The following is a 14,789-nucleotide window of genomic DNA, read 5'->3' as shown; positions in this document are numbered from 1 at the left end:
GGCATATGATTTTTACAGTGGTGGATCTCTACACATGTGATATTAATTTCAACACAGTGCGCCTGATCGCTGTGTTCATCATCTGCCTGGGCTTCCTCATGCTTCTGCTGCCAGAAGACTGGGACCAGTGCATCATTCAGCTCAGCACAAAGCTGCGTAAACGCAATGAGCCAGCAGAGGGCGGCGGAGAGGCGGGTGCTACCACAGGTCTCAACTGGAGAGGAAGAACCCGGACATCCATGACATTTGCACATTGACACCTTGGAATAATCCAAACACGTAAAGGCAGCGAGACACATTGCTGCCACGATGCTGTTGGTGGGGTTGGGACCTTCAACCTCTCTTCTGATCTGCTACATTCTAGCACAGGGAGTGTTTGGGGTTTTTCCCAGTCTAAATGATCCAAGTTGGTGCATGGTCTCATACCAGTTAGAATCCTTTGAAATCCCTCAAATAATCAGGTTCAGCCCACTGATTGAGTCATGCACTCCCTTTTTTTTAATTCTTATTATTCCTTGTTTTACTTCTTTGTCATTCCATTTTACCACCTCCCTGAGCCAACATGCCTGATATTTTTCAACTCTTAAAATCAAAACACACGTTTGGAAGTGGGCCTACTGTTGACAATTACTTGAACGATCCAAAGACGAACGCCTAAAATGCTGAACACAACAGGGAGCCCGCTGTGGTGTCTCTCTACTTAATGACAAACGCCTGCCTTCCACACAGTGTACATAGCTGTTTCACACCTTGGATGCCCTGGAGCGGTGGGCCCACCGCACTCATCTGGTGTGACGGGACCTGTCTGGACATCTGAGGATCAACTGGAGCTCAAGAAGCGTCGCTTTGCCTCATTCTGTTCAACCTGAGTGGTCGGATCCGTTCAGCGTTGACCTCCCTGTGGTTCTGGGTCACTTCATCAACGTCAACACCCAGTTTAGTCTTTGAGATCTAAAACCAGTATGCCTGCTACATGACCTTTTAATTTATAAGACAAGTTGGATTTTTAAAAGGGTAAAGCTTTCTGTCCATTTATTAAGTAACTATGTCACGTTAAAAAAAATCTAACCAATACACTACAGTTTAATGCAGGTATTACACACGTATACTCATTTATTTTTTATACCCAGTCAAGTAAAGTAGCTTCTATCCATCTCAATGTAATGCTTTGGGTTCCCCAGTGGATGGATTGAAAGCATAAATAATGAAACGAAAATGAAAATCTACCCCTTTAATAATGACAAACAGCAACTGTAGCTTCCATTGAGCCTCCCTTTGCAGTCACGTACCGTTAAAACATCAACTGCAACATTTTTTTTTCTTTCCTTGCGGAAATTAAATGCAATTTAAAACGATCTCGGAGAGAGGTGTGTTCTCACTCGGCTTGCATTAGTCCACAGAAAACTTGACTCTAAAGTAGGTTCTGTTTTGAAAGACATTGCAGTGGCACCCGGCAGCAACATTGGAGTGAAGGAGGCAGACGCCTCGAGAAGCCACTGGTGGAAATGTTGCCTTGTTGTGAATGTATGAACATCACTCGATCCACTCCCACACACACACACACACACACACACACGCTCGCCACGTGCTATTTTCTGTTACAGTGCCACCACAGACTGCTGCAGACTCTTTTAATACCTTCTTGTACTCATCTGACTCATCTGCTTTTCTTTTTTTTCTGGAATAATTTTGTGATGCATAGTGCAGGACTTTTTATATATTTGCCTCTGGTGGCTTAATAACCACGAGGAGACAGTGAGTGAGAGCTGCAAGATGAGCATGCACGTTCATGAAGGCGCAGATGCAGCCGGCAAGTCCACATCACTGCGTTTTCTTTGTTTTGCAATAGAGTACAATAGCACTGTTTCCCATTGTCATTCTCAATGACAATAAATAATAATAATGTATTCCTCTGGAATTATTGCTAGAAGTAAATGTAAACCTTTGTAAGGAATGACAATTTTTACACTGAGATGCAACATATGATTTTCATTTAAGGATGAAATATTAAGACTGTGACAAAATGATATTGGATCTCTTTGGGTGTCTTCAAGTGTAACCACATGTACTATATAAAAGATTTCTTTTCAGTACATTTCCCTGTTCTTTTCTTTATTTACCTCTCAATCTACACAGAAAGAGCTACATGCAACATAAAAAATGTATTGATTTCATCGCAAACTCAGCAGGTTGGTTGAATTAAAAGTCAAAATCCTAAGACATTTACACTTTTTGTGCCTTTGACATTAACTTGAAGTATTTTAGTGCCCCTGGGTAGGCCAGGTTTTTTCATATTTCAATAAATTAATCAAGACATTACATACAAAAAGATAAGAAAGTGCTTTAATCACAGTTCAAGTCAAAGGTTTTTCCCTTTGTTTTTAGTCAGACATTATGCTCCACTCTGACTGTAATCTGGCCAAAAAAGAAAGTAGCCTGATGTTCCCTGGTGAGAGCAGAGGAAGGCAGCCTGCTGCCCTCTTGTGGCCAGCAGGGGACTCGCAAATGGTCCATAGAGGTGTGTTGCGATGCATTTTTGATGCAACTGCTGTGTGATGTGCAGAGATCCTCCTCGGGATTAAGTTTATAGTGAGTACTGACAGTAAAAATGGGGGATGAACTCTTGGTATCATCACATGCTGAATCCTCAGAGCTGAAAGCCGGTCTGGGATCGGCGGTGGTCAGAGTGCAGGGGTCGCCGCTTTTGCCGTCCTCCCCCTGAGCTCTGACCTTCACTCCTCCCGTGTTGTTTCTAAGGCATGCTCTTATTTTTTGCCTGAGTCCCTGAAGTGCACCCTGGAAACGCTTGCTAAGCAGAGCGTACAGCAGCGGGTTGATGTCAGAGTTCAGCAACACCAGCCAGTGTGAAACTGTAACAACGGAGGCTGGGACGAGGCTGGAGCAGCCCACGAGGGCAGTCTCTGCCGCCTGGATCAAAGCAACAAGTATATAAGGTGTCCAGCAGAGGAAGAACGTTAAGATGACCAGAAAGAGACGAACCACTCCGTGATGGTTTTGGTGCTGCTGGGAGTTCTGGGAGGGTGGCTGTGAGGAGGTCTGGGCCAAGAAGGAAAGCAGTCGTCTGGATGGAGGAACATGCTGTTCTATAGAATCAGCGAGCGTGGGTCTAACGTAGGTCCCTTTGGACAAGAGATGCCCGCTTACATGATAGATGAGAGTTGCAGGACAGTGAGGTCTCTCACAGTACTGAGGAGATGAACAACAGGAAGGAGATCCAGAGTTCGGACTCCTGCTACGCTGGACAGAGTCCTCCAGTGTGTGGATCCTTCTAGCATGGCTCCGAGCCACTTTCATGATGTTCACATAACAGAAGAGGATGATCAATGCAGGGGTGAGGTAAGAGAGCACAGCCACAAAGGCCGTGTAGCTGGGAGTGCTGGCCCAGTCGACCGCACAGCTGTACATGGGAACCACGTAGCTGATGGAGCTCCAGCCTAGAAGTGGGGGGCAGCTGGTGGCCAGAGCCTGCAGCCAGATCCACAGCACCACAGCACAGGCCCGCCACAGGGTGCAGCGGGAGCTGTAGTGCAGACAATCCATGATGGAATGGTAGCGGTCCAGAGCGATAGCAGCCAATGTCAGCACAGATGCTGTGCAGTACACCGAGGAGGTGTAACCCACATATAAACAGAGGGCCTGTTGCACAGGAGATTAAACACCAGGGTGAGTAATGATGGCCACATTATGGTTCATACATAGTTTTAAATGTTGCGCAGCGCAGACGTACAGTACAGTCCACCCATCTGTGGTTCAGGACAGACAGAGCAACGAAGGGCATTACTCCAGCACCAACCAGCAGGTCGCTGACGGCCAGGTTAATGATCAGCACTGAGGTCACCGAGTGGAACGCCTTGGTTGTGGCCACAAGAACAATGACTAGAATGTTCCCTGCACAGAAACGTACAACAACAGAGGTGAGAAATAAATGCTAGCACGATTTGACTCACAAAAGTTGGAGAAATCGTTTCATCTGATGCATTTCAACATCTATTTTACTTGTTTGATGGCTACTACACCATTTCCCACGGGTTAATAACATGATTAAAGATATTATCGACTCATAAAAGTGTTATATGTTCAATTAAGGTGGAATCTGCTGCTGAGCAGTACCTGTAACAGCACCCACGCACATCAGCACTATGAGGATCTCCAGAAGCAGCTGGACCTGCCTCGACACACCGACACTTGCACCTTCGTTCTGGCTGGCGTTGATCTTTGGTGCCGCAGCCCATGGAGACAGTGCCGGGCCGACCGGGTCACCCATATCCCAGCAGAGGCGCCGCTGCTGCCCTCACATGTCGGAGCACATTCAGCTGTGACGGAGCGCTCTGTGCTCCAACTACCCCCCTCCTCTGATAACACAGGCTCTCCATGTGAACCAGCAAACATTTATTTAACCCCTTCACTGCCCTGGGATGGTCCAACCTCCAACCAGTCAATAAATGCAACGTAAAGTCTCATTTTATTCAGCCCACCGTAAAATACGATCTATTTAAAATTGTTATTAAAAGAAAAAACAAAAAAACAGCAAAAGAAAACCATTATCACTCAATCATCCCATTCGTCCTCTTTAAAAGCCCTCAGTGTAAGTGGCCAAGTTAGTCCAGTTTTATCTCCTATTGATTGCCAGAAGGATCGTTTTCTTACATCTGAGGATCCTGCGGACACTATTGATTACTCCTTGAATCAATGAGTGTTCTTCACAGTAAAAGGGTGATGTGATGAGCTGGATTTATCACGAGGGGGAACTAGGTGAGATCAATTAGAGCCGTGCCATGCTGCGCCGCACCAAACATGGTTAATATTGACTCAAATCAGAAAAGTTGTTTAAAAAAATCCACATTAAGGATGGTGCTTCGTAGCAGTTTGCATAATTTATCTCCTGCGGCTTCTCCTCCGGGGGAACCAATTAGAGGCCGGCGTGCCCTGACAGGCTCACTGTGGAGGGAGAAGCTCATCCCAACAGGGAAACACACTGAACCAGCGAGATGGCATTTAGTAACTGTCAGTTTACATCTTTCTTGTGAATTGTGGAGGGGAATGTGTTTGTGTATGCTAACACTCTGATGGGACTGGAAATGACCAGGTTTTCTCTGGCTATTGGCTGTCTGCTCCACTCCAACGATGCCCCTCATTCCTTCCTGCAGGAAGTCTGAGAGCTGCACACGCTTCACCTGATGAATACGCACGTAAAAATCACGCGGAAGTTCCCACCCTATGTCCAGTTGTGGAACAAAGCAAAATGGAATTACAGATGTGGAATACTGGAGTTTTAGGGGGAAAGTGAAGCTGTTTTCCCTGTTATCAGTTTTATCCAAAAAAGAATCTCTGAAATTTTCTGCCATGAAAAGTGGTTAAATGGAGCAGGAAGCCAGTGATGGTAGAGAGCACAAAGATGAAATAAAGCATGGGAGGGTCACAAAAAGCAACTTGTGCATGTCTCAGGTCTGAGATCATTTAATTAAATCACCTCCATCAGAGGAGGCTTCAGCTCAGACGAGACTCTGAAGATCTCACGGACCTACAAAACAAAACCAGCAGCACCAATTTAAATAATATATACTGTATGTTTATATACTTATATACTCACTTATATACTTTAGTCTAGCATAGGAAACATCTAACAGGAAGTGAGAGCTCAATTATATTTACACATGTTAATAAAAGAAAGATAATAACCTATTTAAATTAATAACATATTTCATATGAATGGAATCTCACCTTGCTAAAGCAGGTCCAGAAGTTGTCCATGTGGTGGGGATAGTACACCAGAATCAGAACCATCATCCACTCAATCAGGTACTTGACTGAGGCCTGGTTACTGCAGAAACCAGCTTCAAACACACAGTCCGCCACAGTGTCCACAAACTCCTGCACACATGCACATATGGTTCACATCAGTGTCCACACACACACACACACTCCTGCACACCACACACACACACACACAGTGTTCCGTACTGTGTTGGTGTGTAATTGGAATGACTATCTTACCTCTCTGAGTTTGGGCAGCAACAGCAGTAGTGTTTGCCACACTTTTTTTTGACACGATGTTGCAGGGAGTTGCTATAGTAACGGACCTTTGACTGTGAAATGCCGATTTCCTGAAGGGGTACAGAAGGGTGAGCAGAGCGAGATAATGAAGCTGCCGTTCGGTGTTGCTGTAAATGACGAGCGACTTATTGCCTTAATGAAAAAAATCCCCCCCCCCCAGTGTCAAGCGATAAAGCAAAACAAGTATTTGCTGTTAAACACAGCGCAAATGAAAAAGTGTTGATAGAGTACAAATTGCTTAATGACACCCCAGACAAGAGGTCAAGATGTTTACAAGATTTGTTCGAGAAATATAATCGGCAAGTTATTTTATTTGCACATTTTTCCATCTATACCTTTTCTAACAGATCCGTAACCAGCCGAGCTGCTCCACATATGTTCAAACGTCCTGGATGAGCCTGTGAAAGAGAGACAAGTTCTCAGAAAAGCCCCTGAACGCTGGTCCACAGACACAAGCCTCACCGAGGATGAAGCCGTACAGCTGACAGCAGTGGTGGAGCATCACAGCAGAAACTCCTCTCTTTGACTGGGACAGCTCCATCAGCTCACTGGCAACCTAAAAAAACAGCCCGTGGAGGTTTCCCCACCTGTCTCGAAAGTCAGTCAACTGAAGCTGAAGCCTTTCGAGGCAGGCCAGAATTCGTGGGCATTAGTGCTGAGCAACTGTCTCCTGGGGGGGGGGGGGGGGGGGGTCCACCTGACCAAGTGTTACTCTGCAAAAACATCAGACCTGGGAAGGAAAGAGAAGATGCATCACCAAACAAATATACTACATCTACTATAATAACAACAAAAGTGAACAGTTTACCATCTCCTGGGGTAGACGTAGGACATTCTACCCCTTCATCTTCTGAGACACACTGTCTCTGTGCATCAGTCCGTCCTGAACTACCTGAGCTGGGGATCACTGCAGGAGGGGAAGCTGCGAGGTCCCATGATGTGATCTGACAGGATGGTCAGACACAGTAGTGTCCGCTCTGTGACCGCTGGGGAGCGTTCAGTGGAATACCAGCAGCACAGGTCATCCAGGATGCATTTCAGGATGCTTCCTAAGGTCTCGCCACTGCTGCAGCCCAGGAGAGGCACCAGCAGCCTCGTCATGACCTTTGAGACCAGGGCATCGGGTAATGTTCTGATGCTGGACAGGGCAGAGGAGAGGATGGAGAGAGGGAGCTGCTCGCTTTTCCAGAGAGAAGGTAGGAGAGCAGCCATGACCTCGCAGGCCACCTCCACACCGAGTCGCCCCGGACCGGGCGTCTCCTCCTCTGACACGGCGAGCGACAATCTGACAGACATTGTAAAACTTGCATGTACACTTTCATCAAAAAGGGAGACACAGGTGCTTAAAAGCCGGCAAGCAGAGGTGATGCTCTCCCTCTGCCACATGTCATTGACGTCACGGGTAATTATTTCTACAGGATAACATCTGCCGATTGGGTTGTCTACAACGGATAGAATGACTTTAGCCTGTTCTAGGAATTTCGCTGTACTGCTTTCTTTAGAGTTTTTTTCAACATATACATTACATTGATCTGTTCTGCAGATATAATGTATTACTATGTTATACACCGCTAAAAACAAAGTTTTTTTTACTCCAAAATACTAGCGCTGCGTTGCTATGTTCTCAGGGAGAGATTTTATTTTGGATTATGATAAAAATTTAGATTTAATAGATTGTAATCAATAATAATAAAAATAATTCAAGGGTGACCTCTGAGAGTCTCTATTCAGATTCAGACGTCTGTGTCTCCAAGTCTTTCAGCCTCTCCCGACTCTTCTGGGCCATATCAAGGATGATACCTGAAGCACAGGATCCAAACACGTCAGCTTTCTGTGTTAATACTGAAGTCTTTGGTTCTATTTTTGTCACTGATCATGTGCCATTCGGGCATTGAAAACAGGTTTTTAGGGTCGAACTTTTCTTCTTCTTGTTAATGTTAATGGAGTAAACGGTGCGAATATGCTGTCATGTCTTACTGTCCAAGAGTTCTCTTGCAGCATTTCTCTTGTCCAAATAGCTGTCAGTTTCAGACGTCAACCATGGCATGAAGTTGCTCTCGACATCTGGAAACCAGGATTCAAGACATGGAACAAATGAGGGGCGGCTTCATATACCCGTTGATGTTAGGAAAACAAGTGCTGACCTCTTTCGGGCGGTCTCTTTGGAGCAGAAGCTCTTTTTAAGAGGTCGGATATGTACTGTAGCGTGTCGGCCTGTTTGGCGAGCTTCTCTGCGACCTCTCTCTCTCTCCTCAACAGGTCTCTCTGCTGGGCCATTCGATGCTCCTGGAGACAGGAGGAACAAAGCAAATGAGAAAAAATGTGCACAGCTAAATTTAACAATATGCTAAAACTGTGATTCAAATCAGTGGGCTTAATATCAGTTAACATCTACTAAAATGTCCAACAAAGTATCCAAAGGTGGATTATTTGCCCAGTTATAATTTGGTGAAGGTCCCTACCTTTTCCTGTCTGCGCCGTCTCTCTTGCTCTTCAAGCCGCTTCATCTCTGCCAATTCAAAATTCTGAAGCTCTTCGAAGGCTCGCTGCTGAGCCTTCAAACAGGCCACTTCCTCCTCCTCCATCACTTCCATCAAAGACTGTTCCACCACCTTTCCCACCAGGTTGGACAACATGGGCGCCACCTCCCTGTCAAAGTCAAACAACTGCAGAAAAAAACGCAATGAGACCCGGAACACAGCTCGCCTTGAAACATTTGATTTACTGTCAAAACCTGTAACCAGAGTGAAAAGTAAAAACAAAACTCCAAAGACAATAAAGAGCAAAATGGGAGTGTGTGATGTAACCATGTGCACCAATAATGAGTTAAAAAGGTAGCCATGAACACCCTTAGATCAACATATCTAAAAAAGTTATAGATCCTCTCAGTAAATAGACTTTGAAGGCCCGTAAGAGTGACCAGAGCTCTTGTTCGGACCACCTACCTCTCCCTCCTCTATCACTGTTCCTACATCGTTGCCAATTCTGGCATATCGGAAGAGTGGGGCTGACGGTATGTCCAGAAAAGGATCAGTTTGGCAGTCCGAGTCTGAGGTCTCGATGACATCGGACATCTCGTACAAATAAGGCTCTAAAACCAGACAGATGGCGGTTGTCTGTGGGGAATGTGATGCACCTCGGGGGAGATGTGTGTTACCTGTTTGGACATCAATGTGTGTTCTCCCAGGCAGAGCCCTGGATGTCTGCCCCCTGGGGCGTTTTCCAGTGGATGGCTTGATCCCCTGCTGTCTTTCTACCACTGAGGGATCTAACTTACCTTTCTGTTTGAGGGTCGATGACAATACACATGTGTAAGGTTAAGGGGTTAAAACTAAAAAAGTAAAAACATAAACATGTAGTTATTTCATACATACCGCTGAAATGATATTTTGGGCGAAAATGTTTGCCCTGAGAACATGGCGGTCATAAGTTATGTTTCCAAACTGATAGACTGTCCTAAAACATAAAGAATTAGAATAACATGTTTCGTATTTTCTAGCTGGATGAAGAGGAAGGTGCTATTATCCTGATCGGAACACAAGTACATGAGGTTTAAAAAGAACAATGGAAGCACAGGACCTTAATACGTGTCCTTTAACAATTATTGGTGATGCTACGCCATCAGAGTTTTAGCGTTTTATGATAAATTACGCTACACAACAAAAATTTACCGTTCAACGGGAGGTTTTCGGTATTTGGACGGACTGTCAAAAGAGCTGGGCTGGCTGGTGAAGGTGCAGCTCCCATTTTGGTCCCTCTGGTTGTATGAAACAAAGGCCATTACTGGAAATCACACCGGTCTTTTTTAAACCCACATTTAAACGTTACTAAAGTGATTAAGGAAGTGGGAAGGAACGCTGGCGTGTTGTGGCAGCCCTCTCAGTGAAGAACATTATAGACAGTTATGTCTGTTGCCTTGCAGGGTCACGGGGAGGCCGCCGGAGCCTCTGATAACAACAATGCATTGAACCTGATGTTTGTGCGACACTGGGCACTCGACAGTGTGTTTTACGTGTGTCTGGGACATTCTGAGGCGGAGTTGTGGTGAAACACTGAGCATAAATTTGAAGTGTTCTTTCCACCTGACTCTCCCACTCAAAGTGAGGACTTAAAAGGCATAAAAATAGAACATCAGCTGGGATCAATTGTCAACATCTTACCACATTGTATTTTGAAGTTGTTTCCATAGTTACTGACTTAAGTTAATAATGAAATTAAAATATAGGATAATTTTTATACAATTTAACATAGTTGCAATATTTTTTTTTTGTTGCTTTAAATTCAATTTCCTTTGATTATTTTAAGATCAAATCCCAAAGTTTAATATAAGCTTTGATCATAATGGGAATTGTGGCTGTTTCTAAATTCACAATACGCAGGGACCGTCGTGTAAACTTCCGGAGTCCATACCTGGAATCCTAAACCTGGAAATGTGGACTTTCCTGAAAGGACGGACACATTCTTCATGGACCGGCACCGCTGATTACATCATCTGATCTGGTCTGGTGATGTGAAAACGTGGATTATCCTCCCCTCCCCTCCCCTCGTTGTGTTATGTTTGTGTCAAAGGTCGGGTCAAATGTGACCAATGAAAAGATGAATTGCAAGTTAACACACCGTAGTTAACAAATGATTTCCATTTTTAAAAATGTTATTCATAGTGGTCAATACTTGAGGGAAAAACAACTTTTAAAGTTCAGCTTGTTTCATTAACTAACGAGTCACCAAGCTGATGTGCTAAGATGTTCTACCTGGGGGAGAAACAAGACTAGATTAGCATTGTAAAATCATCCATCATTCCTCCCTCCTGCCCCTCCTCCTCCTCATCTTCTTGTTATACCTCAGTGTGTTCACAAAGTACGTGCCGCGTTCGCAAAGAGATGTTTTATTATCACTTCTGTTTGATAGAGTGCAACATTTACAATAAATATAAGTGCAGAGACCTCTGAGCGTTTCTATTCAGATTCAGACGTCTGCGTCTCCAACTCTTTCAGCCTCTCCAGTCTCAACTCAGCCAGATCAAAGATGATACCTGAAACACAGAATCGGAGCATTTCAGTCCAACTTCTGTCTTCATGAAAACGATTGTTGTATGAAGACAACCGCTAGGTGGCGCTGTGGTGATAGCATTATTAATGTGACCTTTGCTAATACATTTATTACTTTTTTTGCCATGTCCCATGCGCCGTTCAGGCAACTTTTTAAACCTTAAATTATTGACTACAGGCTTTTACTGTCTCCCCCACCTTCACCTGCTTCAAACCCAGTCCTGTTCTCTGATTGGTCAGAACACCATGTGGTGGTTTGGGGAGCGGGTAGATTCACGACTGTTTCTCTGAGCTTTTATGGTCAGCGGATGCCCATAGTTTTTAACGGTCCTCTCATGGGACAAGCTGCCAACAGTTTGTGAGGGAAGATCTCCCAAATCCCCTTTAGTTGACTAAAATGTACAAATATGGTGTCGTGTCTTACTGTCCAAGAGTTCTCTTGCAGCGCTTTTCTTCTCCACATTTTTGACAACCTCAGACATCAGCCATGGCAAGAAGTTGCTCTCAATGTCTGGAAATAAGAAGTGCACACGTTCATATTCAAACGTAGGAATGACACCTTTTCTGTCGGGAAAAAGGGGGCTGACCTCTTTCAATGGGATCGAAGAAGTATCCGTCAGCTCTCAGGGAGGTAAAGACTGTTGCTAAGAGGCCAGACATGTACTCTTTTGTGTAGGCACGTGCGGCCATCTTCTGTGCGGTTTCTCTCTCTTTCCTCAACACCTCACGCTGCTGGGCAATTCTACGCTCCTGGAGATAGGAGAAAAATAAGGAAACAATTGGAAAAGAATGTCTGCGATTGAATCTAAGGATAGGAGGAAAAGGTGTATGATGTATGCATTAAAGAGCCCCCGTTAATATTCATAAAACGTCTCCTACTTTTTCCTCCCTGCGCCGTCTCTCTTGCTCTTGAAGCCGCTGCACCTCCGCCAATTCAGAATTCCGGAGCTCTTCGAAGGCTCGCTGCTGAGCCTTCAAATAGGCCAGTTCCTCCTCCTCCATCACTTCCAACAAAGACTGTTCCAGCACCTTTCCCACCAGGACCTCCAACAAGGGCACCACCTCCCTGTCAAAGTCAAACAACTGCGGGAACAAACACAGTGAGACCCGGAACACAGCTTGTTCCCGGCATGAGACGTAACAATGTGCTCCAATGAATGAGTTTACCTTACTTTAACATGCTTTTAAAGGTTATAGATTTATTAGCCCTTGAGGGTTAGGGTTATAAGAGTGGCCGGAGTTCCTGTTTGGACCACCTACCTCTCCCTCCTCGATCTGTGTTTCAACATCTTTGCCACTTTTGGCAGGTATGAAGAGGGGGGTTGACGATTTGTCCAGCAACGCTTCCGTTTCACAGTTCTGGTCTGAGGTCACTATGACATCGCTCAGTGCCTCCAGATAACTCTCTAAAACGGTTGTTGGTGAGTTTGCTGCAGTTCGTGATGCAGGAGTTTGCAGATAGTGAGAGGGCGACGTGTGTTACCTGTTTGGACCTTGTTGTGTGTTCTCCCACGCAGAGCATCGGGTGTCACAGATCGAATCTGCTCCCTGGGCTGTTTTGGGATGGATCTCCTCTTGAACGTCTGCGGTCTTTCTATCTCTGTGGGATCTATCCTTTTTGTCTAATAAGATTAATAATGAAAATACACTCTTTAAGTTAGAGTGGTTAAAATCCAATTCAAAAACAGTTCATACGTACCGCTGAAATGATATTCTGGGCGAAAACATTCCCCCTGACAACACGCCGGTCATATGTTATGTTTCCAAACTGATATAGTGTTCTAAAAAGTAAAAAAAACAACAACAAAGCAGCACAGAAATGCATCAGGAAAGAGCTGAATTAGACACATTTTGATGATGAAGATGCTGTTCTTCTCCAGACATTAAAACATGTTCTTTCATTCATAACAGTCACCAGAGTAATGAGAGATACTTTCAGACTGCACAAATACGGTAGCATTTTACGATAAATTCTGCTACAGAGCAAAAGTCTACCGCTCAGCCGAAGGTTTTCGGTATATGGGCCGACTCTCGACAGGTCTGGGCCGGTTGAGGAAGGTGTAGCTCCTATTCTGCTCCATCTGGTTGTATGAAACAAAGGCCATTATCGGGATCACCCTGATGAGAACTACAGCACTTTTATTATTTACATTTTACCAAATGGTTCAGAAATGAGGTGGTTACGTTGACGCGTTGTATCAGCGATCTCCAGGAAGCATATGAGGAGTGATGTCACTTTCTTCAAAACATTTTTTGAACAACATTTTGCTTATCTTCATCTTTTTACTGCAACTTTTGCATTTCTAAATATTCTACTACTACTTTTGTTACTGCCATTTCTACTACTACGACTACTACTACTACTTTTGTTACTGCTGTTACTACTATTTCTACTACTACTAGTGGAGTCCCTTGAGCAACACGTTTTTGCATTTTTTGTGTTTCCATGCAGGGTCAAGTGTCATGACCTTACCTTGGATTTCCTATTCCTTTACTTGCTGACTGTGAAATTAGGTGATATCAGCAGTATGAAGGCATTAAAAATATCATGTACAAGCCAACCAATTTGGGAGGTGATGAGCGATGTATGCTAGTTTGAATCAAGGCTCTTTTGATTATAAAAAAGATCAATTGTCAAAGAGTCTTTGATCACAATTAGTTTGATGTCAACATTGCAGGAGGTACGGCAAATTAAATTAAAAAAATAAATTTAATTAAGATAAGAAAAAGCATAAGAAAATGTTTTAATTACAATACAAGTAAAAGGTTTTTGACATCAGCAGACATTATGCTCCACTCTGACTGTAATCTGGCCAAAAAAGAAAGTAGCCTGATGTTCCCTGGTGAGAGCAGAGGAAGGCAGCCTGCTGCCCTCTTGTGGCCAGCAGTGGACTCGCAAATGGTCCATAGAGGTGTGTTGCGATGCATTTTTGATGCAACCGCTGTGTGATGTGCAGAGATCCTCCTCGGGATTAAGTTTATAGTGAGTACTGACAGTAAAAATGGGGGATGAACTCTTGGTATCATCACATGCTGAATCCTCAGAGCTGAAAGCCGGTCTGGGATCGGCGGTGGTCAGAGTGCAGGGGTCGCCGCTTTTGCGATCCTCCCCGAGCTCTGACCTTCACTCCTCCCGTGTTGTTTCTAAGGCATGCTCTTATTTTTTGCCTGAGTCCCTGAAGTGCACCCTGGAAACGCTTGCTAAGCAGAGCGTACAGCAGCGGGTTGATGTCAGAGTTCAGCAACACCAGCCAGTGTGAAACTGTAACAACGGAGGGTGGGACGAGGCTGGAGCAGCTTTGACCCACCTTCATAATGTTCACACAACAGAAGGTGATCAATGAGTGCAATTCTTTTTACCTACACAGACACATATAATAACAAAACCAAGCAGCCTGCAACCATAGCCCAGAAATAAATGTGTCAAACAAGAGTGTGATTTAAACTGCACCCTTGCTCAAAGGATTGAGTCTAATTTAGAGATTGTCACTTGATCAATACGCTCTTTTTACCCGAGGCAGCGCTCCGCTGGGTCCTGCAGGCTGGACAGCAGAACCAGTGACCAGATGGCAGCAGCTCAAATGCTTGGAAAAGAGCCAGCATTGCTGAGAATGGACCAGCGGGGCTGCCTCCCTGCTGCTCCTCCAGGGCTCTGGTTTCTGGGCA

General features: G+C 44.7%; 4 protein-coding genes across 5 annotated transcripts in view; 1 reads left to right on the top strand and 3 right to left on the bottom strand.

Annotated features, from left to right (window-relative positions):
- The window catches only part of LOC115249682 (putative thiamine transporter SLC35F3), a 30,222-nt gene extending 28,164 nt beyond the window's left edge, over positions 1–2,058 (top strand). For both annotated transcript variants that reach the window (XM_029835753.1, XM_029835754.1), the window contains one exon: positions 19–2,058. In XM_029835753.1, the coding sequence (XP_029691613.1) occupies positions 19–257 (239 nt within the window). In that variant the 3' untranslated portion in view covers positions 258–2,058. The remainder of the gene's footprint in view (positions 1–18) is intronic.
- LOC115249648 (G-protein coupled receptor 161) lies at positions 1,925–4,285 on the bottom strand. Its single transcript, XM_029835652.1, has 4 exons — positions 4,132–4,285; positions 3,749–3,909; positions 3,001–3,657; positions 1,925–1,942 (listed from the first exon to the last, which is right to left on the bottom strand). Exons 1-4 carry the CDS (start codon positions 4,283–4,285, stop codon positions 1,925–1,927), a joined length of 990 nt encoding a protein of 329 aa, XP_029691512.1.
- A 3,448-nt stretch (positions 4,286–7,733) lies between these two features.
- LOC115249477 (radial spoke head protein 3 homolog) lies at positions 7,734–10,295 on the bottom strand. Its single transcript, XM_029834637.1, has 9 exons — positions 10,236–10,295; positions 9,747–9,832; positions 9,450–9,531; positions 9,233–9,356; positions 9,021–9,166; positions 8,538–8,741; positions 8,220–8,361; positions 8,053–8,139; positions 7,734–7,875 (listed from the first exon to the last, which is right to left on the bottom strand). Exons 1-9 carry the CDS (start codon positions 10,260–10,262, stop codon positions 7,799–7,801), a joined length of 975 nt encoding a protein of 324 aa, XP_029690497.1. The 5' UTR covers positions 10,263–10,295; the 3' UTR covers positions 7,734–7,798.
- Positions 10,296–10,988: 693 nt separating this feature from the next.
- Positions 10,989–14,741, bottom strand: LOC101075889 (radial spoke head protein 3 homolog). The gene is made up of 9 exons (XM_003964189.2): positions 14,636–14,741; positions 13,119–13,204; positions 12,823–12,904; positions 12,607–12,745; positions 12,384–12,529; positions 12,003–12,206; positions 11,711–11,873; positions 11,548–11,634; positions 10,989–11,107 (listed from the first exon to the last, which is right to left on the bottom strand). The coding sequence occupies exons 2-9, from the start codon at positions 13,202–13,204 to the stop codon at positions 11,031–11,033; spliced, it is 984 nt and encodes a 327-aa protein (XP_003964238.2). The 5' UTR covers positions 14,636–14,741; the 3' UTR covers positions 10,989–11,030.
- Between the last annotated feature and the right edge of the window lie 48 nt (positions 14,742–14,789).

Source organism: Takifugu rubripes, chromosome 4 (genome assembly GCF_901000725.2).
Source record: "Takifugu rubripes chromosome 4, fTakRub1.2, whole genome shotgun sequence".
NCBI classification, from domain to species: domain Eukaryota; kingdom Metazoa; phylum Chordata; class Actinopteri; order Tetraodontiformes; family Tetraodontidae; genus Takifugu; species Takifugu rubripes.
This window is presented reverse-complemented; position numbering and strand designations above follow the sequence as displayed.